The sequence below is a fragment of the Adiantum capillus-veneris genome, chromosome 4, assembly GCF_014529385.1.
Source record: "Adiantum capillus-veneris isolate H3 chromosome 4, ASM1452938v2, whole genome shotgun sequence".
NCBI lineage: Eukaryota > Viridiplantae > Streptophyta > Polypodiopsida > Polypodiales > Pteridaceae > Adiantum > Adiantum capillus-veneris.
Window position 1 is genome coordinate 54,505,066 of NC_140934.1, and position 24,413 is coordinate 54,529,478.

At 45.5% G+C, this 24,413-nt stretch overlaps 1 protein-coding gene across 6 annotated transcripts in view; it reads right to left on the reverse strand.

The window, feature by feature from the left end:
* Window positions 1–24,413, reverse strand: part of LOC147459183 (integrator complex subunit-like protein) — a 99,028-nt gene that overhangs the window by 71,270 nt on the left and 3,345 nt on the right. For 4 of the 6 annotated variants that reach the window (XM_086510498.1, XM_086510497.1, XM_086510502.1 and 1 more), the window contains one exon: window positions 15,009–15,114. The exons of the other annotated variants lie outside the window; for them this stretch is intronic. In XM_086510498.1, the coding sequence (XP_086366624.1) occupies window positions 15,009–15,094 (86 nt within the window). In that variant the 5' untranslated portion in view covers window positions 15,095–15,114. Of the gene's footprint in view, window positions 1–15,008; window positions 15,115–24,413 lie in introns of those variants that run through there. 6 annotated transcript variants of the gene reach the window in all.

Genomic DNA, 24,413 nt, shown 5'->3' on the forward strand with positions numbered 1-24,413 from the left:
GATTCGACACTGGCGCCCCATCACCATCCTCAACTCAGCCTACAAAATCCTTGCCAAGGCTCTGAGTTTGAGGATTCAACCACTTCTAGAGAGCCTTATACATGGGACTCAGACAGGTTTTGTCAAGGAACGCAGTATCCTTGACAACATCTTTACTTTTTGGGAGGCTTCTGCCCTGGCACACCTCCGTGGTGAGGACTTAGTGATTCTTCTCAAATCGATTTTGAGAAGGCATACAACAGAGTTGACTGGGACTTTCTAGAGGGCACTGTACGCAGGATGGGCTTCTCAGATGCTTGGATCAGAGGGGTGTCAGCTTTGTACAGACAGGCTCACAGTCAGGTACTTTTGGTGGGAGGTAGAGGTGATCGCTACATGCTCACACGTTCGGTCAGAGTCCAGACAGGACTCTCCTCTTGCCCCCTTCCTCTTTCTGTTCTATGCGGAGGCGATGAGCAGGTTTTTGGTGTCGCAGCAGGTTGGTCTACAGGGCTTAGCACTCTCTATTCGGGGAGATGAGCTTTTGGACGCTCAGTTTGTCGATGACTCAGCCTTGTACTTAGATGGCCAGGAGGCCAACCTTCACAGGTGTGAGCAGGCTCTGGAGACCTTCTATTGTGCATCGGGCGCACTGATCAACTGGAGAAAGACGGTGGCTTTCTCGATTGGTAGTGCTCCTGTACCCGATTGGATGCCAGGAGAGGGTTTTAGGTGGATTCCCCCAGGGACTGCAGTTCGGTACTTGGGTTGTCAGGTTGGTTTGGACTTGTCTCCCGAGCAGCAGATTGCTCCCCTTCTCCTGTCTATCACGAGAAAGTTGTTACATTGGAGCTCAGCACGACTTTCTTTGGCTGACAGAGTAGTAATGGCCAAAACGGTGGTGTTGGCGACTATGTGGTACATCACTTCTTGCTGGATCTTCTCAAGTTCTTGTATCAGCCAGGTAGAGAGGCTGATCAGGAACTTCCTTTGGTCAGGACGTGACACTCAGATAGCCCAAGCCAAAGTGGCTTGGCAGGTCATCACTCTTCCTTGTTCACAGGGAGGGCTTGGGATCATTGACCCAGCAAAGCAGAGCAGAGCCCTTCTTGGGAAGTTCATTGTCAGAGGACTTCCAGGTGAGGAGCACTGGAAGGAGTTCTTGCTACAGCGGCTTCGTGCTAGGGTGCCTCAGGCAGGAGGCCCCTGGCAACCTTCGACCAGATGGATCTTCACAGAGATGCGTAGAGTTGGTTTGAGCAGGAGACTGGAGGACCGCTTCGTTGTGAGTCTGCTTCGATCTTGGGAGCTCTTGCGGCGAGGCATGGAGCAAAGACAGCCTACTTGCACGGAGGAGCACCTACGGCAGCTCCTTGTCTGGAACCCCATGGTTAGCACTCAGAGAGGCCACTTGGTTGGTAGTCGGCCTCATGTTTCCTGGGGTCCCATGGCAGCGGGTCCAACGCACTCTTTAGGAGACTGGTTAGAGTTCACAGGCTTGTCAAAGGAGGTGCAGGGTTTCCAGCTACAGGGCATGAGAGGGGTGCAGAGCATGTGCCAGGACATCTCAGAGGCAGTTCCAGCTGAGTGGCTCACGCCTCTCGAGCCAATAGCACCCAAGTGGATGGGAGCCTTCACACGACTGGAGGTTCCCATCTCCGTCAGGGCCTGCTAAGAGACTGTTCCATCCCTTTTCTTCGAGCTTCAGGATGGGGGACGCCTACAACGAGTTGCAGTAGAGGCTCCGCAGGTGGCTAAGTGCTGTTTTCAAAGGATCTGAGTAGTGGGCATCTGTGGGAGGACTTGTGTCATAGATCCTGACCCAGCAGCTCTTGGGACTGGACACTGGAGGCTGTGGTCTTGGGAGTGTTGTCCACTGGCACGAGTACAGTGGGATCCTGGTGAGTGGCTCTGCAGGGAAGCCTTCTCTTCTCTAGACCACCCAGGAGTCCCTTTCTTTCAGTACACTGTTCGACTGGGACGTCATGTACTAGCAGCACAGAGAGAGGCCCGCTCCGCTGCAGCACCTCATTGGCAGGAGGAGGGTCTCACAACTGAGTTCTTGGTAGCCTTGTGGGAGAGGCTGTGGGACTCTAGACAGCCGAGACAAGTCACCTTGTTTCAGTGGCTGGTCGCACACAGGCCTACAACAGTTGGGAGCTGGCTAGTGCATAGTGGTCTCTCGGCCGCATGTGCAGCTTGTGACCATCTTGTGGAGAGTCAGCGTCACTGTCGTTGGGACTGTCCCTCGGACCAGCAGGTGTGGCTACGAGTTCTTCGGCTGATGCCTACTCTCTCCACGGCTCGACAGTACACTTGGGGAGCAGCGGCTTGGTCCACCCTCACGGGCCCGACACTTCAGTTTGAGCTATCTTCCACCAGCAGGATGATAGTGATGCAGGAGGGGCGACCTACACTCCAGCCTGCTACAGAGCTTACTCCACAGGAGTGGTGCAGTGAGAGAGAGGAGTGTTGGGAGCTCATCAGTGGCCTGACACTCTGGTTCATCTGGTGGGCCCGTTGCTTCCACATCTTTGAGGCTCGCACTGTGCCACCAGCAAAGACTGTTCGCGATTTTTGGCTAGAGCTGATCCATACTCTCAGAGGACAGCTTGAGGGACTACAGGGCAGCTCCGACCGCATGCGGGAGCGCAGAGAGGTTTCCTTCGACTCTGGCGTCCTAGGCCTTTTTACACGATGGTCCAAGGAGTGCTCCGATGGCATTACCGACCACCTGTGTGGCTTTTTTCTCCCCCCATTTCTTGATTTAGCCCCATTGTACATATGCTGGTTTTTTCATTGGGAGAGTCTCCCATCATGGTTGTTGTAGCCCTCTCTTGAAGAGGTGGTTGTAGCCCTATGGGCAGTTTCAGTAACTAATAGAAGGATCTTTTTCTCAAAAAAAAAGCAGCACGGCCAGGAAGCTAGAATGTTCCCAAGCAGAGAGCGACACCTGTAGGCCACAAAGGTTGGCGCCCCTTTCGGTATTTCTTTATTCTTTAACAGAGGGAATAAAACCTGTGATTTCCTACAAGCTGTCCCGCACAATCTGGATTCTAGGCTGAATTCCATCTGTTCTAGCCCAATTTCGGCAGCATAACTGTACTAGGACGCTTCACAGTCAATATCCCCACGCAATAGATGACTTTCCCGACGCATACGGTCACTTTGCAAAACCTGGCGAGAATCTGCAGCACGCTGAATTCTCTGTTTTCTGCCCCGAAAATGCGCCAGATCACCTCTACAGCGGTCGCTTCGTGTCCCCGAACCTCCTGGGGGTATTAGAGACCGTTTAGGGCCGAAACCATAAACCTGCAAACATACACAGGAGGCTGTAATTCCCTGTTTCGGACTCCGTTTCGCGTGCCGGTCGCATCCGTAGCAAGTCCTCGAGCTCCCGAACCTGTAGGGCTTCTTGCCCTTTGAATCGGACGAGTTTTCGCACGTGAAACCTCTCCGAATTCACGTGTACCTGCAGGGGATTAGCCACTAGCTAATCCAGTACTTGTGCAAGAGGCTCTTGCCTCGGCAATCGCGCATGAACCCAAACAACTATACATTGGTCAAATGAGAAGCCTACTTGAGAGGCATAACATAACTGCTCATAGGGGAGAGAGAGAGCAGAGCGTAGCGTGCAAGTCATCACTCCTAGCACCGCACTATATAAGAGGGAAAGGAAGCACTCCATAGCTCTTGCACCTGTTGCAATCCGCTTGTATGCTGAAAAATGCGCCCCCTTTCTCTTGTAGGCTCGCCCCAGCTCTCCTAGAGTGGCAGAAATGCTCACAGAGTGACACCTCGCCCAGTTTCCGACTTTGGCCAACTTGGCTAAAAATATCTCGACTACTGGTACGTCAGTTGACTTGGCAGCAGAGCAATAAAATGTTTCCCTTGTCATTCCAGAGCTAATGACGCGAACACATTTTCAGATCCAAAATAGCAGTTCCCTAAATTTTAGAAAATGATTCCATGGCACTCACACTGGCCATCTCACCATCAATCACCACTGGAACCACATCGAAAAATGCAATGTCGGCCAGCTATCACGTGATTTACACTCGTAACCCCACCGTGGCTAACCTTAGTCCATTTGTCCAACTTAGTGCTCATTGGCCGTCCGGCCTAGACTCTCACTATCCGCCTCACACCATGCAACTCAGGCATTGGCATTTCCAGAGGGGTGCTTTAAAACAAGTCAAACAAAATTCCCCCAAAAAGAAATCAACAAGTAAAGTTGCCACAGACTCGTGACACTAAGACATCAGCGCTTTCAGCCGTCAAGCCAGCGTTTTGCAGCAGCGTTTGCAGGCCTTGAACCAGCGTTTTTACAGCCAGCAATACAGCGTTTTTAGCAGCATCTTGTACCAGATTGTGCAATCAATAGTAGACCACTCACGCCATCGAGAGTGGGGCCCTTGGAGGAGGGTTTTACAACATCCCTAGTGTCGTATTCTCTTCTCTCTCTGTCTCTCAGTCTCAGCACCTTCACGCACAGTGTCTATTCACTTTGTTTGTAACCACTGCACTCTCTCATTAAAGCACGGAGGGTTTTCCCTTCCCTAAGAAAAAAGAACCTTGAGCACAGTTCGGAGCACTCATCTTGAGCAGAGTTCAACATTCGCTTCCGCTGCACCTTACAACCTCCCTTCCAGTACTCACTAGATGCACCCTCTCTGACTCTTACACAGTCCAAGATCACCAGGCTCACCCGCCAGGACCTGACTCAGCTAGACACCAGGAGGACATGGATACAGCTAGCACAAGAGCTGGGCATGAAGATGGCTTTCTACAAAGAGCATCTTCTCCAGCTTACGTAGAACGGTTTTGTGACGAGGCCCAGATACATGGACCCACACTTGTCTCATGGGATACGATGTGCTATTGGCCAGATACGCACATCTTCACACTAGCTGCAGATCAAGACTGGGAGATACAACGGAGTACTAGCAGAGGCCAGGGCATGCCCCCTCTGTGACATCAAGCCTGAGACAGAGTTGCACTACACATGCCATTGCCCCGTCTACTACGAGATACAAGGCCACTTCTATTGCTTGTTCAGAGAGGGCTTTGGACCACTCTCCAGAGTCATGCGGTACGAGGATCAGAGATGCCTAGGTTTGTTTTTGCTCGAGCTACGCATACACAGAGAGAGCTTGATGAGAGGAGAGGCTAGCCAATCTCAGAGACAGATCACAGACTTCTTTAGAGCTGCCACTGGACACCCAGAGGAGCTACTACCACAGCAGAGCTCGTCGCCTCACACCAGAGGCACACCGATCAACCGAGCGATCAAACTAGGGAGATCCAGACGCCCACGACCGCAGAGGACTACACAGCATCGACGGAGGCTGCATCAGAGGATTCGGATCACTTTGGCCCGACATGCACGACGCCCGGTCAGACTACTGACCATGGAGGAGATTGATGAGATCCGTCAGCGACCAATGCTGGATCTCTTGTGATCTAGCTATCGCAGCTAGCTGCTTAGTTCACACCTAGCAATTTAGGATTCCATAGTATTTTATTTTGTCATTTTGCCATCTTGTTACTCTGACTTTGTATCAGATCCACCACATTGTAACTTTCTGGTCTCATAGGTCACTTTGGCCTTTTGAAGACGTTAATATAACATTTCATTTCATCTCTCTCTCTCTCTCTCTCTCTCTCTCTCTCTCTCTCTCTCTCTCTCTCTCTCTCTCTCTCTCTCTCTCTCTCTCTCTCTCTCTCTCTCTCTCTCTCTCTCTCTCTCTCTCTCTCTCTCTCTCTCTCATTCATCATAGATGTCACAAGTGTCGAATAGGGACTCGCAACCTATGAAACATCATACATAAAGATACAAATGGTCATGTGGAATAGTAATGGTTCTCAATAGACACATCAAGGGCACCTCTTACGGACTAGAGTGCGAGGTGGGGCAGGCAACACACGTTGATAGAGACCAGAGGACATGCCCGGTATGTGGAGGTGGGGTGGAAAACGACAAGCACTACGTTTGCAAGTGTCTAGCATATGAGAGCATACGGGGCGGATATACACCCTTTTCACATGGCAGGCCACACTCAAGAGTGCTATTGGAGTCGAGAGACCAAAGACAACTTCGTCACTTCTTACTAGAAATTTAGAGACAAACTCTTCTCCAATCACCCACACCCACCGATGGAGGGCGACAATCCAAGCCACATACTTCTTTCAGAAAGTTGTCCCAACCATAGTTACCCGGAACGCGGAACGGGAACGGCAACGGGATCCCCGCGGAACGGGGGAACGGTGAGGGGTCCGGAACGGGAACTGCGCGGAACGGGAGGTATAAAAACACCCAAATAATGCAAATTTAAGCTCTGTGTGATTGAATAATAGTAGTGTCAGAGTCCTTTGACTCTAATACTCACAAAAAACTTGATTTGAAGACCATTCAACCTTACAATGGCCAACGTGTGTCGTATAGACTTGAGAGCTTGAGGGAGGAGGTACGCGGAGAGAGAGAGAGAGAGAGAGAGAGAGAGAGAGAGCTTAAATGTGGGAGACTCGACTCAAGAGAGAGCTTGAGAGAGGGGGGCAGAGGGAGAGAGCCTTGTCAACTCTAGAGTCTAGAGTCTAGACTAACGAGGCTAGAGCTTGAGATTCAAGACTCGAGACTCGAGAGGGTAGAGCTTGGGCTTTGACCCTTGAAAGCTTGTGTGCATTGTGAAGGTAAGGGGTGGGGTGAAGGGCATTTAAGAAGTGGGAGCCTCACAAGATAAAGCTCAAAAGTCTGAAAATCTGCCATTCCCAGCCGTTCCGGGCTGGCCATTCCGGTACCAAATCCCCCTGCGGAATGTCTAGCCGTTGTGGGCCATTCCGGGCCATGAAAACCCCCCGGAACGCCGTTCCGGCATTCCCAGCCCACAAGGGGGCGTTCCTTGGTAACTCTGGTCCCAACTCCACCCACTGATATTTAAAGAGGGGTCACTAAGCTTTTGCATATCATGTTTGTACTCCCTTGCATATAAATTTCACATGCACTAGAATTAGAGCTCCATCCCCCTCGTCCCTCACACACATGTTCCACACCCCCATATCAATCTATCTTAGTTTATAACATGTTTATTTTCAACACGTTTGCCTTTTATTAAGATACCTAGAGTACAAATACGTGTCAGAATAGGCAACAGAAAATGCATGAAGATAAGAACTAGCCTCCAATCTTGTGGACACTGAAACCGGCCCGTAGGGCGGTGGACTTTGGCTTTCACCCGATAACTTTACTTTAACTCTACGACACAAAGGAACTTCATGAATAAACCTTTGACTGGAATTCAACACTTCAAGACAAACCACGGCCTGGCAGCTAGAGTACTACCAAGCAGACAACGGCACCCTCTAGGCCCCAAAAGCTGGCGCCCTTTTAGCTATTTCTTTAGTCCTTTAGAGGGTAAAGTTACAAAAATAGAGTCCTAAGGATCTTCACCTATATCTAACTAGAGTCTAGATTACACCTGTTCTGGTAAAATTTTTGGCAACATAATGACCCCAAAACTCGCCTTGAACAAATCCCCCTGCTAGAATCCACTTCCAAGGACTTGACGCTCTGTTTTCACCCCAAAAACAGCAATTACAGCTCGCTGTATTTACTGGTTTTAACCCTGTTTTCAATCCTAAACAGTCTCGGAACTGTCCTCTAACAGTGGGGCATTGTTCCCAATGCTTTTGGCATCGGATATATGGCTGCAAAACAGTCCGAAAAACAGCGCATAACCAACGCTGAAAATGCACCTGTAAGGTGAGGTTATCACCCTCACCGGTGCCTGCTTTTGGAGTAGCAGCTAGCTACTCCTGTTCCTGCTCAAAGAGGCTCTTGCCTCGGCACAGAAGCATAGGACCACACAACTGGACATAGGTCAAATGAAGAGCCCTCTTGTGGGGCATTACATTACTGCACTTAGGGGAGAGAGAGAGAGAGCAATGTAGAGTGTGCAGGACGTCACTTCTTGCACTACACTGTACATGAGAGGGAAAGCTTGCACACAATAGCTCTTAACCTGTAACAGGCTCTCAATGAAGCATCCCCACAGCATAAATCGAGCGCCCCCTCTTCAGCGCTTGAACTGTAATGCATCTGTGAACAAATAGATGCAAAAGGGAAAGAGTCCCATGGCTGCCAAAACCTGCGTGTCGCTGAAAACGCAGCAAAACAGCCCTGTAAACGCGCATCTGATGCCTTCCAATGTTGAAAATGAGCTCCTTGGTCCTAGTCATGGGAAGCTCAAAAATACAGAGAAATGGCTTAAAATCAGAGTTATCAGCCTCCAAAACTGCTCCAAAAAGTCAATTACAAGTTCTGTTCTCCCAGACTTGGTAAATTGGCCAAAAAGTGTCACGTGGCACTCATGCATGCAATTTCCTCGCATTGGGCTTCCCGCTTAAAAATCTCTCAACTGGTGCATCAGTTTACTTTGCAGCAGAGTAAAAAAATGTTCCCCTTGTCATTTTGAAGCTAATGACGCGAACAGATTTCGTGGCCCAAAATAGCAGTTCCCTAAATTTTAGGAGATGCTTCCATTGGACTCTCACTGGTCATCTAACCATCTTTCACCACTAGGACCACGTCCAAAATTGCAATGCAGCCGAGTTCTGAAGTGATTTTCTCTGGGTGACCCCACCTTGGCACTGTGCCTCCATTGAGTTAGTTTCCTAGTAGCCACCAATATCGAGCATCCAAGTTAGTCATGACAGCTTGGGCAGGCAACAGAAGATGCAATTAAGACAAGAACTAGTGTCCGATCTAGTGGACACCTCGACTCCAATCTAGCTCAAGTCCGATAAGATCCTCTTGACCCTAGAGAACACCGGCAATGCCACATACATGAACAAGGCAACTGTAAAGAAGAGAGATCATTGAGGTAGAAAGAGATTGGACACCTCAAAATGTGTGTGTGTGTGTGTGTGTGTGTGTGTGAGAGAGAGAGAGAGATCTGGGAAAGGCTCTCCATGCTGGTAACAAACTGCAAAACAAGTGACCAAGGGTCCGGCATAGAACTCTTAGACAGCAATGGATAAACCCGAGGTATACACAACTGCGACTTCTACGACTATCTGCTCCTACACACGAGACCATTAACACGGCCTCAGCATAAGCTACCCTAGCCTCCTCTGAAAGCAAGGTTCTGATACGATCTCCTTCTACAAAGAGAACTGATCTCGAGGAAGAGAGAGATGTCTCATGGCATGGCTGCCATATAGAGATCATGGAACATCTCCTCTCTAGTGCCTGCACCTCGAGGCTCGGATGTGGTGCTCTGCATCTAGTGCTTGAGAGAGGGTGTTGAAAATGCCAACCAGTTATCCTCCCTCTGCTATGGACCACTCTAGGGCTGCCCACTAGGGGCACCCTACACCACAAGGGCTATGCACAATGATCGCCCCCTGTGCCCCTGGCCATACCTATATATCCCCAGGTCTCCAAGTCGACCAACCCCCACAACTACGAAAATAGGGGAAAAAAATGTGGTAAGAGGCACCACATGTCCTATAGGGCTCTGGGGAAGATATTGGCAAGGGTGGGAAAAATACTCACAGCCTGCAAGAGCCTACTAGCAAAGGAAAACAAGCAAAACCCCAAGCTACACATGGCTATACATATCCGGACATGAGAAAACTACCTCACTCCAGCCAAGCACACCCACGAAGCAATACTCACTCCCTACCACTTGTCGTGGTAGAAACTGAGACCGACCAGACAAATCCAAAGAGATTGTCACAAGTTAGTGACGTGGCATGCCCGACTCGAAGGAGCTAGCCCATGTGCCCCTCCCCCCCCCCCCCACACCCCACCCCACTAGGTAAGAGGCCATTAAGAAGTGTAAGATTACTTTGTCCCCCTACTATTTTGAGGACATAGAGTGTGTCCACCACCCTCTCCTCATTGGTTGGCCTCTAATTAACCTTAATCCCAAAGGGCCCCTAGAGGGTTCATATTTTTCCTAATGGAACTGATGCTTTTGGAGCTTTGCTTTTGGGCATCCCTTGTACTATTTATAAGGACCATTGGGGCCTCACTTTGAAGAGGATCGGGACGCAGAGTCTTGCAAAGAGCTAAACCCTCGGAGAGCTGAATTTTTGCAAAGCAATATTAAAGAAATACCAAAAGGGGCACCAATCTTTGGGGCCATGCATCTTGGCTCGGAACTCCATAGTGCCGTGTCGCCTTGCCTCTCCTTTTCTCTCTCTATTCACGTTCAGCTATTTGCAGATTTTGTTCGTGTGTAGCTACTGATTTCTCGCTTGGAGTGTCCAAACCTATAACAGAGATTCCATAACTCTAACAACATGTCATTCTATCTCATAGGCCGACTTGTCCTCTAGAAGAGGGTAATAAAATCTTTCATTTGTTCTTGTCTACCTCTATAGGGGCGTGCTACGTGTACCCAGCCTTGGCTACCCTCGCATTGTTCTACCCTCTCTACTATCATATTTTCATGGAATTAATGAGTAGTTGAAAGCAGTTTAGTCCCTTAACCGCCCCCACCCCCCCCCCCCCCGAGGGAGAGGACATGGCCCCAACAAAACCCAAAACTTCCGTCGATGCCCTAATCGAATTACCAAATGCAAGTCCCCACCATCCATGTAAGGTGCAACGCAAGTGAATGTTGAACTTTGCTCAAGATGAGTGCTCCGAACTGTGCGCAAGGGTTCCTTTTACTTACAGAAGGGAGAGCCTTCCGTTCCTTTAGTGAGAAAAATGATCACAAACAAAGTGGTAAACACTATGAATGAAGGTATTGAGACTGAGAGATAGAGAGAGAAGAGAATATGACACCCGAATGTTGTCAAACCCTCGTCCAAGGGCCCCACTCTCTATGGCGAGAGAGGTCTATGCTATTGATTGCACAGTCCTCGTACAATGGTCTAAATGCAATGGACTCGACAATGATGTCGAGGACGATGATGACGACGACGACAGGGCTGAAAACTGAAAACGCTAGGGGCTGAAATCTGCAAATCTTGTATTTGCTGAATTCTGACTCTATGTCGGTGACGACGGCGATGACGACGATGCGACGAAGACGCATTGAAAACGCAGATGCTGAAATCTGCAAATACCAGGCTGAATCTGCTAACGCTTGCTGATCTGACCGTGCGGCAAGGATCTGTGCGGGAAGGTGAGACCTGCGACGTTTGGGGGCTGCGATACAGAGGCTGACTGCTGAAAACTGAAAACGCTGATGCAATGGATGGTTCTGTCGCCGGGAATCTACAAAACGCTGATGGTAATCTGCAATTGCAAAAACGCTGAGCTGATCTGCTGGAAACTGCTAACGCCAGGCTGATTTGCAATCTGCAAAATGCTGGGGCTGATCTTGATGAAAAACGCTAGCTAAGTTGCTGCAGAAAACGCTAGGGCCATCTGCTGCAAAAACGCTAGGTGGTCTTGTTGGGGTCTTGCTGAGAAGGTGCACTGTCAGACACTAGGTCTCTGCTGCCTCTTCTGCCACATAGTGCTAGCGCTAGCTTTTCTTATATACATGCTTGGTCAAATTGCCCTACCCAGTTTCCCAACAAAGTCACTTATTAATAATAAGTGAAAAATGGCTAAAATAGGAAAAATCGGTCTGTGCACTGGAAAAATGCTCCTGATGGGTTCTAATGGTAACCTAATGATCATGCTGTGTGCAACTAGAGGATATGTATCTACTCAAGTGTCTGGACATGCACGGTCTGCGAACAGATTCACAAAAGTGCCAAAACACTTCCTAAGCTAGGCTGACTGAACCCTTGTCATGAAGTAGCTTGTCCACGTACACATAGGGTTAGATGTGCACGTGACATTCCCTCCTTTTTAAAGTTAGGTACTGGTACCGAACTATGGCGTTGAGGGGGATCGCCAACAGTGTCTGAAAGCATGCAATGTAGATGAACATATAGACGGAGTGCCACACCGTTCATCAAACACACACAAAAATGGAATCGAAACTTGTCTTTCTGATCTAAATCTAGCAAATGTGGCAAATCACGATGGAAATGCCGATGCTTGATGCTTAATCCTTCTTGTGCTCTTTCTGATACTGTGTCATGCCAAGGAGAAGATATGGATGTGAATTCCTTGAATGCAAACATTTCATCGTTTCATGAGTAATCCGCATACATCCGTGCTCATTCATGAGAGAATCGTGTTCATCGTACACTATGGCATGCCTATGAAAAGGGATCACATAAGGACGGTGACCAAAATACAAGAAACCATCACGAATGAAACACTCGAACAATGTGAGCTGACTAATCATGCGCACACATAATAGTTCCTGTGGGGGTTCTTGGTACCTCGACTCGAGAGGCAAGATCGGTTCTTCGTGATTGATAGAATCTGCAATGAGGCTAGCTTCAACTAAACCATCATCCTTGTGAACCATCACATCTTTATCATGCAAATCATCATGTTTATAAATAATCACATCTTTACTATCATGCAATTCATCATGCTCGTGAATAATCACATCTTGATCATACAAATCATGTGTGTCGTGCTTTGGAGAAGAAAAGACTGAGAGATTCTCCTTCTCCTGATTCTTTTCAATCTACGCCTGCACATTAGAAAATAGTACGACCAACTCTTGCATGTGTTGGTCTCTCTGCACTTCATGCTCTAACTCCAAGGCCGCTCGTCTATCTTCGCGCTCGCGGTCCAATTTGGCTTTTCTTTCTTTGTGCTCACGATCCAATTCTGCTTTGCTTTCTTCGGCCGCCAAGCGTGCTTGCTTGCGCTCACGCTCTAAGGCTGCCATTCTTTCTTCGTGTTCAGGATCAAATTCTGTCGTTCTTTCTTCACGCCACGCTTCTTGTTGTCTTATCATGTCCATCATCGTCTTGACCAAAGCCTCCATAGGATTTGGTGCAATCCTTGGCGTAGATGGGGAAGAGGGAGGGTCAGAAAAACCTCTTGGTGGGGAAAATTCTTCTTCGCCACTTCCATGCTCATCACCTCCATGCGAAGTATCCGATCCGCTTCAAGTGATAACCATACACTGAAGTCTTGGGTTCTTAAGTTCACGAGGAACTTGGGTTCTTGTGATGCTTGAGTCTTGGGTTCTTGAGTTCTTGAGTTCTTGAGGTTCTTCTTTCGCTTGCAATCTGTGTTAGAGAAGGATCTTCTCTTACCCGAGCTCTTCTCTTTCCCGCGGGTGCACCCTTGGCGGCCTTGCGCTCACACCAAGGTTGCTTTTTCCCACCTCACATCGATTGGCCGGCCGCTAAGTGCATGATCCGCTCTCAATGAGTGAAAAGAGAAACAAGGGGAGATTGGACAAGCCCTTCTTTCTTGGGTTTCTTGTCACTCTTCAAAAACACGATTAGGAATCGACACGACCAAGTGGACTTGGGTTACGTGCGGCTGAAAAAAGCAAAAAAAATTCTTGTGGTTCTTTCCTTGAGTGATACACAACATTGCCAAAGCTCTAATACCAATGTAAGGTGCAGCGGAAGTGAATGTTGAACTTTGCTCAAGATGAGTGCTCGGAACTGTGCTCAAGGGTTCCTTTTACTTATGGAAGGGAGAGCCTTCCGTTCCTTTGGTGAGAGAGTGAAAATGATCACAAACAAAGTGGTAAACACTGTGAATGAAGGTACTGAGACTGAGAGATAGAGAGAGAAGAGAATACGACACCAGAATGTTGTCAAACCCTCCTCCAAGGGCCCCACTCTCTATGGCGAGAGAGGTCTATGCTATTGATTGCACAATCGTCGTACAATGGTCTAAATGAAATGGACTTGCCGACGAAGTTGACGACGAGACGGGCTGAAAACTGAAAACGCTAGGGGCTGAAATCTGCAAATCTTGTGTCTGCTGAATTCTGACTCTATGTCCGTGACGATGGCGATGACGACGATGACGTGCTGAAAATGCAGATGCTGAAATCTGTGAATAGCGGGCTGAATCTGCAAACGCTTGCTGATCTGACCGTGCGGCGAGGATCTGTTGCGGGAAGGTGAGATCTACGAGGTTTGGGGGCTGCGCTACAGAGTCTGACTGCTGAAAACTGAAAACGCTGATGCAATGGATGGTTCTGTCGCCGGGAATTTGCAAAACGCTGATGGTAATCTGCAATTGCAAAAACGTTGGGCTGATCTGCTGGAAACTGCTAACACCAGGCTGATCTGCAATCTGCAAAACGTTGGGGCTGATCTTGATGAAAAATGCTAGCTAAGTTGCCATCTGTTGCAAAAACGCTAGGTGGTCTTGTTGGGGTCTTGCTGAGAAGGTGCACTGTCGGACACTAGGTCTCTGCTGCCTCTTCTGCCAGAAAGTGCTAACGCTAGCTTTTCTTATATACATGCTTGGTCAAATTGCCCTACCCAGTTTCCCAACAAAGTCACTTATTAATAATAAGTGAAAAATGGCTAAAATAGGGAAAATAGTCTGTGCACTTTAAAAATGCTCCTGATGGGTTCTAATGGTAATCTAATGATCATGTTGTGTGCAACCCCAGAGGATATGCATCTACTCTTAAGTGTCTGGACATGCACGGTCTGCGAACAGACTCACAAAAGTGCCAGAACACTTCCTAAGCTAGGCTGGTTAAACCTCTGTCATGAAGTAGCTTGTCCACGTACACATAGGGTTAGATGTGCATGTGACAATTCACCAAGCAATCAGCACAGGAGTTGTATCTGCTCGATCAAGAACCTCCAAGAAGAGTTAACACGAATCCAACAAGAACTCAATAAGAAAGACACAAAGATAGCATAACTTCAAGGCAAAGTGCAAGAGTTGAAGATAGGACACAAAATGCACGAAGCTACCATGGCACAAGGATAGATGTTGTCTACTATCTTCTTTCTTTTCCACTAGAGAGATCATGTGCATTTGTCAAACAGCTTTTTTGTAGAAACTTCTGTGTTCTCAACGCTCAAGATTTTCACTAAGAAACTTGGAGACCTCTCGCACCAATTATCCTAAGGTAGCCTATCTTTTAAAAAAAGAAGCACTACATCTCAAAGAACACAACTAACAACACGTTGCTAAAGAACATAACTTTGGCACAAGTATTGTTTCATACCTCCTTTCATTCTCATCCTCAGTGTCATCATCGGCAACCTCCTCATAATTTCTCTTTCGAAACTTTTTCAGCCTTTCTTGACCCATTAAAACCCTTTGACCTACACCTGACAAAACCAAGTCTTTGTCATTTTTTTTTAAAATGTTTATTCTCATATTCAAAGGACCTATCAACACAATAAATGAATATTCCTATCCAAACATAGCTTTCGCTTCCGTTATTTCTTCTCTCAAAATAGAACTCACTTTCATAGCAAAAAAGCTCATTCAAAACCTCAATTATTTCTCTTTTACATCATCTTATTGCTATAAGTTGAGCTAGTTGTAGCCTCCAAGTCACAAAAATTTGTCTTTACAACAATTTCCATGGGTCCAACAGAACCAACATACAATCTTATCATGCACCACAAGCGGAAAAAGAAATTTTGCTTTGAGCCATCATAACAAAGAAGAAACTTATGGATGAGTTGATGGTTTACCAGCAAAGAAAGTAGAATAACTACATGATGGGCTTGCAAAACTTTATGAGAGACATGGGAGAATGAGGATTAAGAGATTGTAAGAAATGCGGAATACAATAAGGATCTAGTAGCAAGGAGAGTAGAGAGAGATACATGCAAAGTAGATTAGTGGCAAATCAAAAACTTTAGATTAGCACACTAAGTCTTGATGTTTCAAGATAACCTCTTGCATTGAAAGATCACAATCACTGTAAGTCCGAGAGTTTACTTCACCTAATAAGCATTCTAAATAGAACTTTTTGCACGTAACAACAAAGTTATTAGAGCACTTATCTACATAAGAGATTACAAAATCACGATGAAATTTCCTAAGAGCATCACGATCAGAAGAAGATAAGCTATTCCTTCCTGAAGAAACGTTCCGAGAGCAAGATGCTAATTTCAAAGAAACCTTCTTGAGGATTACAGACTTCCAATGGGTAAAAATACCTTGAACTCCTAAAGACTCCTCAAACTTTACTACGAAACTAGAAATTCCTTTTTCTATGGCTTTGAGAAGGCAAGAGTCGTTTGAGGAAGGGAGCCTATATTTAGTACCTCTTGAGAAAAGGTCTTTCAAGGAATCCGAAGGAAGGATAGAACAATCGGCAGTAACTACATGACCCAACGCTCCATTTACGTAAGAAGAAAAGGCAGTTTTACTACAAGGGCAATCAATACTTGAGATTGCTAGCCTCTCTTGCTTTTTAAGATTACGTCCTATGTCACTATAATTGAAACCTTTTTGTCCTAAAGTTTTGACATATTTGAAAGCTACGACAGGATGGTTCCATACCTTTCTCACACAAGGAGGGAGAGCATCCAAAGCTTCTTGAGATCTCAAAATAGAGCTTAATCCAATCTTGTCTAAGTCAGGGGAAGTAAAGATAGTTATCAACAAATCTTTCTTTCCAACCAAGGGATTTTTCAGACTAGGACATTTTGACTTCAGAAATTTGCCTAACAGTACTCGAAGTTGAGTACTATGAGACTCTCTTAGCTCCAAATCTTCATAAGAGTAGTTCTCAAGGATATACAAGAGCTTAAATAGGATCCTTATATTATACCTTTCAAATAATTTATAAGAAAAAGAACCCAATTCCATGGCTCTAGATAGATAAAGCAATCTCCGTTTGAAATCTCTATAAGCAAAAATTCTATGGTTAGAAGGGTCATCACTCTCAATTCTAGAGATTGAAGCCCTAGGGAGACCTTGTACTCTACTAAAAATAGTGTTGTGCAAGACAACTGGATTGATTTCAGGGATAGAAGGCGGATCTGAACGAGAACCTTTAGGAATCCAAGTTCTTTTAAACTGACTTGAAGGGAGAACTAACTCAGGTTTGGGATGCCTTCGCCAAAGCATAGGTTTCTTATGGTAAATTGTCTTATTTTTACGTAAAGAAGACTTTCCTTCCAAGTTGAAACTTTTAGGGAAAAAAGTATGCAACGTTCTCATCCAAAACAACTCTCGAGGCCACGCTAATTTATAGAACTCTTTAGAGTTTCTAAAGTTACCTTCTATGTGCTCAATGGGAAAACAACGGAAAGACTCAAACCCATGTTTTGCTATTGCCGCATACAAGGGTTTCACACTTTCACGTACGATGCTCTTACTTTGAACTTTTCTCGCTTCTCTTACATGTTCCTGAAAACGAACAAAAGCTGTTCGAAAGGTTTGGCCAACATACATCATAGAACTATCGTGAATATTATAAATAACATAAATAACTTGAGAGGTATGAACCGGACTTAGAGTACGATCTACAGCAAGATGTTTTTTCCTTAAACGCCTCAAACGATTGAGGGCTTTTATGGAAGAACTTGTGTAATGAGTACTAACTAAGACATTCTTAAAAGAAGCCCAACGAATAGGACCATCACCAAAAACATGCAAATTCTTCAAATTAGACTTAGCTAAAAACTTAAATCTTTCTTGATACAGATTATGACTACTTCTAGCTACTGAAAAGAAAGAAGGGTCGAAAAGACGTACCTGTGAGTCATCAACATTGCTGGTTGAAGCTGAAGAAGAAGTAAAAGTGTTTTTCATTTTTGTAGTAAGGTCAGTGTTTCAGATCAACGCCCGCCTCAAGGCTAAAGATCCTAAGGCTAGATTGGTGCTAACCACACCTCTCATTTGTATAGCAAGGCTGCTGCCAAACACTGAGGTCCTTAAATAAGGCTGCTTGCTACACTCAAAAGATCATCGACAATAGCGTGCAATCGAGTGCCCGTGATCCCTTGCTAGAATCACTACTCAACCTCTCCTCTCACAAGAGATATTTCATGAAACCACACAAGAAACCCTTGATCCAAGGGACCCAAATTAAGATGTTATTTCTAATTTTTAAGAGTTTTAAGAGAAACATTATTTATTAAAAACATGCAATCTACAAAGTTAGATTTATAACTTTCTCACTACAACAACCAAACACACACACACACACACACACACACACAATCAAAAAACAACAAATAGATAAATCAAGACAAATTAAAAAATAAAAGACATAACACTCAAACAAACCAAAATCAAGACGAAAAGAAGCTCTACACAATAAATCAGGATACAACCAAAATTACAAAAAGACCCATTACTTATTATAAATAAAAAATTAAAAAAAATATTTAAACCAAGGAATAAAAGTAATACACACATAAAATCACATCGACACACACATGAGTATAAGATCGGTAGCTCTTGGGGTATGCACACCCTCCTAATATATCTTCATGAAGCTCAACAGCTGGTCACCACTCGGACGAAAATCAAAAAGATTTGCATGTCCGCTAGATGACTGAAAAATATACCTTCATAAGTTCAGAATAGTCTGAACTCACGAATTATAAGAAGGAATAAAGCACATAAAACTATAAAAGCAAGGGACACAAGAAAAGAAAAGAAAAACAAAAACAAACAAACAAACAAATTAAATCACTTTGTTTGCTACGAAACAAAACTAGATAAAACAAAACATTATTAACTTAAAAATGTTTTTAGAAAAGACGTGTAAAATAAGTTGACGCAACTTACTTGGCTTAAAACAAGTACTCAACTTTAAGCAAAAAAAAAAAAGGAAAAGACACCTTAAAAACTTAATCCTAGAAATCAAACTTCACACAACAACTTCTAACGGAACACATTCTTAAGTCCTCAGGTAAGCTAAATACGAAATCGAAAAATGAATACTACTACAAACCTACGAAGAGCAAAGAACCAAACTTGACAATATGTGATCTCAACTTCGCTGCTTGTACTTTGACATTGATTTAATACATAAAGAAATACCGAAAGGGGCGTCAGTCTTTGGGGCCAATATCTCTAGGCACGGAATTCCACCAGGCCAGTGCAAATCTATTGTGATCTGTGAATTGTTTTGAAGTGGATATTTGGTGCTGTCGCGATTGATTCTAGACTTGGAGTGTCCAAGTCTGTTACAGTGGTATCAGAGCACGGCCGATTTCTCTTCTACGAGTAGTCGGATCCCCAATTTTTTTTCCGCGGCACCTATGGCTTCACGCAAGGATCAGTCGACTCCCTCTGCATCCGGAGATGCGGGCAGGGATCACAACGAAGATTCCGGCAGAGAGTATGGCCCGCCTCGACCTACTCAGGCGGAGCGGCGAGAGATGGAGCGTCGTCAGTTGATCGGCAATGCAACAAAGATGATGCTCAATTTTGCGAAGGACCCAAAATTTGCAAAATATATGAGCGAGACTTCTTTTCAGGAAGTGCATGAGCACTGGCAGAAAACCACTACACCCCCGAAACCCGCTCTCAAGAAACCTTCTGCTCACAAGAAATATTCAAAGAAGGAATTAGAAGAGGTGGTTGATGCACGGATTGCTCAGCTTTTTGACGCGCAAAGGAAAGCCAAAAAGCACGGCAAAAAGCAAAAGAAAAGCACTGACTTCCCGGGTTACTTGGGTCGTCAGTCGACATTTGACAACGCAAAGAAACAGAAGAAGCGTGTTCACTTTGAAGGAGTACCCAGTTCTTCTTCTTCTTCTTCTTCTGACAGTTCTTCTAGCTCTTCAGATTCGAGCGAAGAAGACAGAAAAGGTAAAAAGCGAAGCAAGAAACAACGCTTCGAAAAGGGCAAGAAAAAGGCAAAGAAGGCTAAATCTCGCCCAAAGACTGACAGTTCTACTGAGGACAAGTCTACAGACAGCTCGAATTCCGATGACGGAAACTTTTATGCGAACAAGAAGAATTTTTATAAAGCCAACCAGTATGACTTTCTGGAAGATAAAAGCAAGAAAGTCCGAGAGTTTAAGGAAGGTGGACACTCGATCAAATTTGATACTTTTTCAGGATACTCAGATGCTTCAAAGGCTTTGTCTTTTATACAGCAGTTTGTCGCAGGAGGACGCTACTCAGAGCACTCCAAAATTCGGAGAGCTGCCTCTTACTCTAAGGGGAATGCTCGCACTTGGTGGTCCACGCTTCTTTTAAACAAGACTGCGCCAGTTAAATGGCTGAAATTTAAGAAGCTTTTTATTTCTTCTTGGTTGACGCAAGAGTATGAACGGGATATACGAGCTGCTTGGAACCATCTTCGGATGACCAAGAAAGATACAATAAATGCTTACTGTGAGAGATTCTGGAGCTCTTTTCTACCCGCCTCTTCATTCAAGAAGATCTCGTTCAGAGAACAGATTGAGCGGTTTACCTTGGGTTTACCTACAGAGATCCAAGATCACTCCTTGGAACAGAAGTCGGCTTCTATTCAGGAGTTGATGAGTCATGCGAAGTGGGGTTTTGCCATTCATTCTGGCACTCTGACCTACCCCACAGATGAGGCCATGACACAACGAGCCGAATTGACTTCTGGGAATGGAAGTAGAAAGAAAAAGAGCAACCCAGAGAAAAAGGATGCACGACCCAAGCTTACTCCTGAGGAGAGAGCTCGCTTCATCAGAGAGGAGAAGTGCTTTGGATACCGGGAACATGGACATATCTCCGCGAAGTGCCCTAAAAAGGCACCGAAAGAACAGAATGATAAGGACGACGATAGGCTTGAGAGTTCGAGGGCAGCTGAGGAACATGGCAGAAAAGGCAGATAGAAAAGCAAAACCGGTACCACATGGCGTGGAACTTGCACCGAATCAAATGAATGAAAGTACAAACTTTGCCGCTTTTTGGGGCAAAGTGAAGGATCAGGAAGCTCTTTTGAAGGAGCCAAGGCCAACTTCTTTTCACTTGGAATTGGCGGCTCGATTTGAAATTACGCCCGACAGACTGACGCCACAAGCGAAGGTAGTTCGATTGGCACCCGGATGGGATGTTGCCATTAACCGAGCATTGGCAAACTTCGTTTGCAATGACAGGGGTGTTCAGGGCACGCGAGTGACGTTCTACTCCGGAATCCCTTGGTACCACAAGAACTACGCCGTGGTTGACTACCGAGCCGAGAAAGCGACCTTGACAAATGAAGGGCTCAGAGATTGTACTTGATGAATTCAGTTTCTTTACTCATTCTTGTGGGAGAGAACTGAATGATGGATAAAGGTCAAATATGTTTTGACCTGAACAAAAGAACGCCAAGATTTTTCTCCACACTCATGCCGATTGTTTGTTTTTAGAGGGCCTGAAGATCATACCATTGATCTGATACCTGAAAGCACACCATCGAACCGGCCACCTTACCGTGTGAGCCGAGCACAGAATGAAGAGATTATGAACCAAGTGAAAGATCTCTTGGAAAAGGGTCTTGTCCAGCCTAGTACTTCACCGTATTGCTCTCCAGTGTTGTTGGTTTTGAAGAAAGACGGATCTTGGAGGATGTGCATCAATTATAGAGCTCTCAACAAAATCACCATCAAAAACAGATTTCCGATTCTTAGGATCGATGATATACTCGACAGGTTACAAGGATCCTCGTGCTTTAGCTTGATTGACTTGAAGAGTGGATATCATCAGATCCAAATCGCGCCGGGAGACGTCTACAAGACAGCCTTTCGAACTACTTTTGGGTTATTTGAGTTTTTGGTGATGCCTTTTGGCTTAACCAATGCTCCTGCGACATTTAACCGGATGATGGACAGGATTTTTCGAGAGTACAGGCTATTTGTTGGCACTTTCTTTGACGACATCGTTGTTTTCTCCAAGAATGAGGCAGAACACATAGATCATCTGCTTCATGTCTTTCAGGCATTACGAGATCACAAGTTAGTGATTAATGCAAAGATAAGTAAATTTTTCCTACCAAAGATACACTTTTTGGGACACAGTCTCAGCAACAGGAGTGCAAATGGATCCGGCCAAGATAGAGACTATACGTGATTGGCCCGATTTGAAGAATGTCCATGAGGTTATAAGCTTCTTGGGACTGTGTTCGTACTACAGGCGGCTCATATGAAAGTTTACAGAGGTTGCTTCCCCTTTGCATGTCTTGACACAGAAAGGAGTCCCTTTCTCGTGAGGATCCATAAAGGTGACTGCCTTTCAGACATTGAAAGAGAAATTGACTACGGGACCAGTTTTGACTTTGCCGGACTTGCAGAAGTCATTTGAAGTATATTGTGATGCTTGTGGTCATAGTTTGGGTGCGGTCTTAATGCAAGAAGGCCATGTCATTGCTTACGAGAGCCGTTTGTTCTCTAGGCCGGAGATGACAGCACAGATTTATAAGAAAGAGCTTTTGGCGGTTATCCATGCTCTTACTCAGTGGCAGCATTACCTACTCGGAGCGGATTTTACTGTCTTTACAGACCATCAGAATTTGAATTTTGCGCTACTTGTCACAGAAGCAGCTTTCGGAAAAGCAGATGCGGTGGGCGAACATCTTGTCACAGTTTCACTTCCACATTGTCCATGTGCAGGGACAGAAGAATGTGGTGGAAGATGCTTTGTCTCGGAAGCCGTTGATTCTGGCTATTTCCACGATACAACATAGGAGCTTCGAGGATATGGTCGATCAGTATGCCACAGATACAGATTTTGCAGATATTTTCACACGGATACGGGATGGGGAGACATTAGCTGGATAGTCCCTTCGGGAATGCTACTTGATGAGAAAGACTATGTTGTGCGTTACACAGCCGTTGAGGGAAAAGGTTATGACTGAATGCCACTGTCCACCTTTTAGGGTCACCGCGGCATTGCTACCACCATGAAGGGGGTAGAGAGATACTTCTTTTGACCGAGACTCAAGAAGGATGTGGCAGAGTTTGTGCAAAGTTGCTTAGTATGTCAGAAGGTCAAGTTTGACAGGCATGAGGCACAGGGATTGTTACAGCCTTACCCATACCCACCCGCCCCTGGGAAAGTATTGCGATGGATTTCATTTTTGATCTCCCGAGAACAGAGAGTGGTATCTGGACTATTATTGACAAATCTAGCAAACAGACTCATTTCATTCCAGTGAAGAAAACAGTCAAGCCGGATCACTTAGCGAGACTATTTGTGGCTCAGATCTTCAGATTACATGGCATGCCTGAGACGATTGTCTCCGACAGAGACCCCAGATTTACGAGTTTGTTTTGGAAGGCAATTTGGGAGAACATTGGCACGCGGTTGCAGTTCTCGTCATCGTTCCACCCGCAGACTGATGGGCAATCTAAGATTGCAAATCAGAGGTTCTAGATTTATTGAAGTCTTATATCTCTGATCAGAAGACTCAATGGGAAAAGTACTTACCTTTGGTGGAATTTGCCTACACTAACACGATACACTCTTCGACGGGGAAGGCGCCATTTGAGATTGTTGAAGGTGTTGCGAAGGTTCCACCCTTCCTGAGCATGAAAGATAAGATCTTTGAAGCGGATGAATATACGCAAGATTTGGATCCGGCTTTTGCCAAGGTTCGCGAGACTTTGCAGAAGTCTCAAGAACGACAGAAAAAGGTAGCGGATCGCCATCGTCGCGATTTGAAATTGAAGGAGGATGATTGGGTGCTCTTACGTTTTGAGAAGGCACTCCTAAGAAAGAAAAAAGGAAAGGAGAGGCTTTTTCCAAAGCTCAGTATGCGATACTACGGCCCTTTCCAGATTACTGAAAAGATAAATGATGTCTCCTTTCGATTGAAACTGCCAGATACTTGGAGGATTCACAATGCATTCCATGTGAGTCTCTTGAAACCTTTTAAGGGTGATGTGCCTGATGATGGGGAGCCTGATGAGCAACCCGAAGTAGAAGAAAACGAGGAGATCCTTGTTCCTGAACAGATTCTTGGCACATAAGGATACGAAGACTAAAGGTAAAGTCCGAAGGCGGTTCTTGGTTAAGTTCAAGAACTATCCAGCATTGGATGCGAAGTGGATGGAGGAGGAGGACCTAGCAGACACTCCTCAGATTGTGAAACTTTACCTCAATGCTTTTGGTTTAGCATAGTCTACTCCAAACGGAACCCAGAATTCAGCTTGGCCGAAGATCTGGTGCAGTGGGATGCACAAGAGGGGAGTCGCTCCGCTTCTTTGTCAACAGATGTCTTGATTTAGATACTAGAGTCACTGATGTCCCTTTGAGCTTCAGGGATACTGAAAGCTGACAGTATTATGCTGTATGACTTTAATGAAATGAAATTCCTGATTATGATACTGATTCGTTCTTGACTTCTCTTAAGTGCACGAACTGATAGACGAAATGACTGCAACATTTTAGTCTGATTGATCTCTAATAGACATGGTTGCAATAGGGGTTAGTCAATCGGACATCGATGAGGTCCCGATTGAACCTAGATGCGATTGATAGCTACATTGCCGATAAATCATGGTCTAAGATCCGAATGAATGTTGAATGTCATGTGATGTCCTATGATGTCCTGTGATGTCGTGTGATATGACTGTCGACTGACCTGCAATGTTGTACTGATGCTTTTTGATTGTCCAACCAATAGGCTGATATTTGAGTCAAGTTTCAAAAAACAAATTTGAATAGTTAAACATATCATCTTGCAATG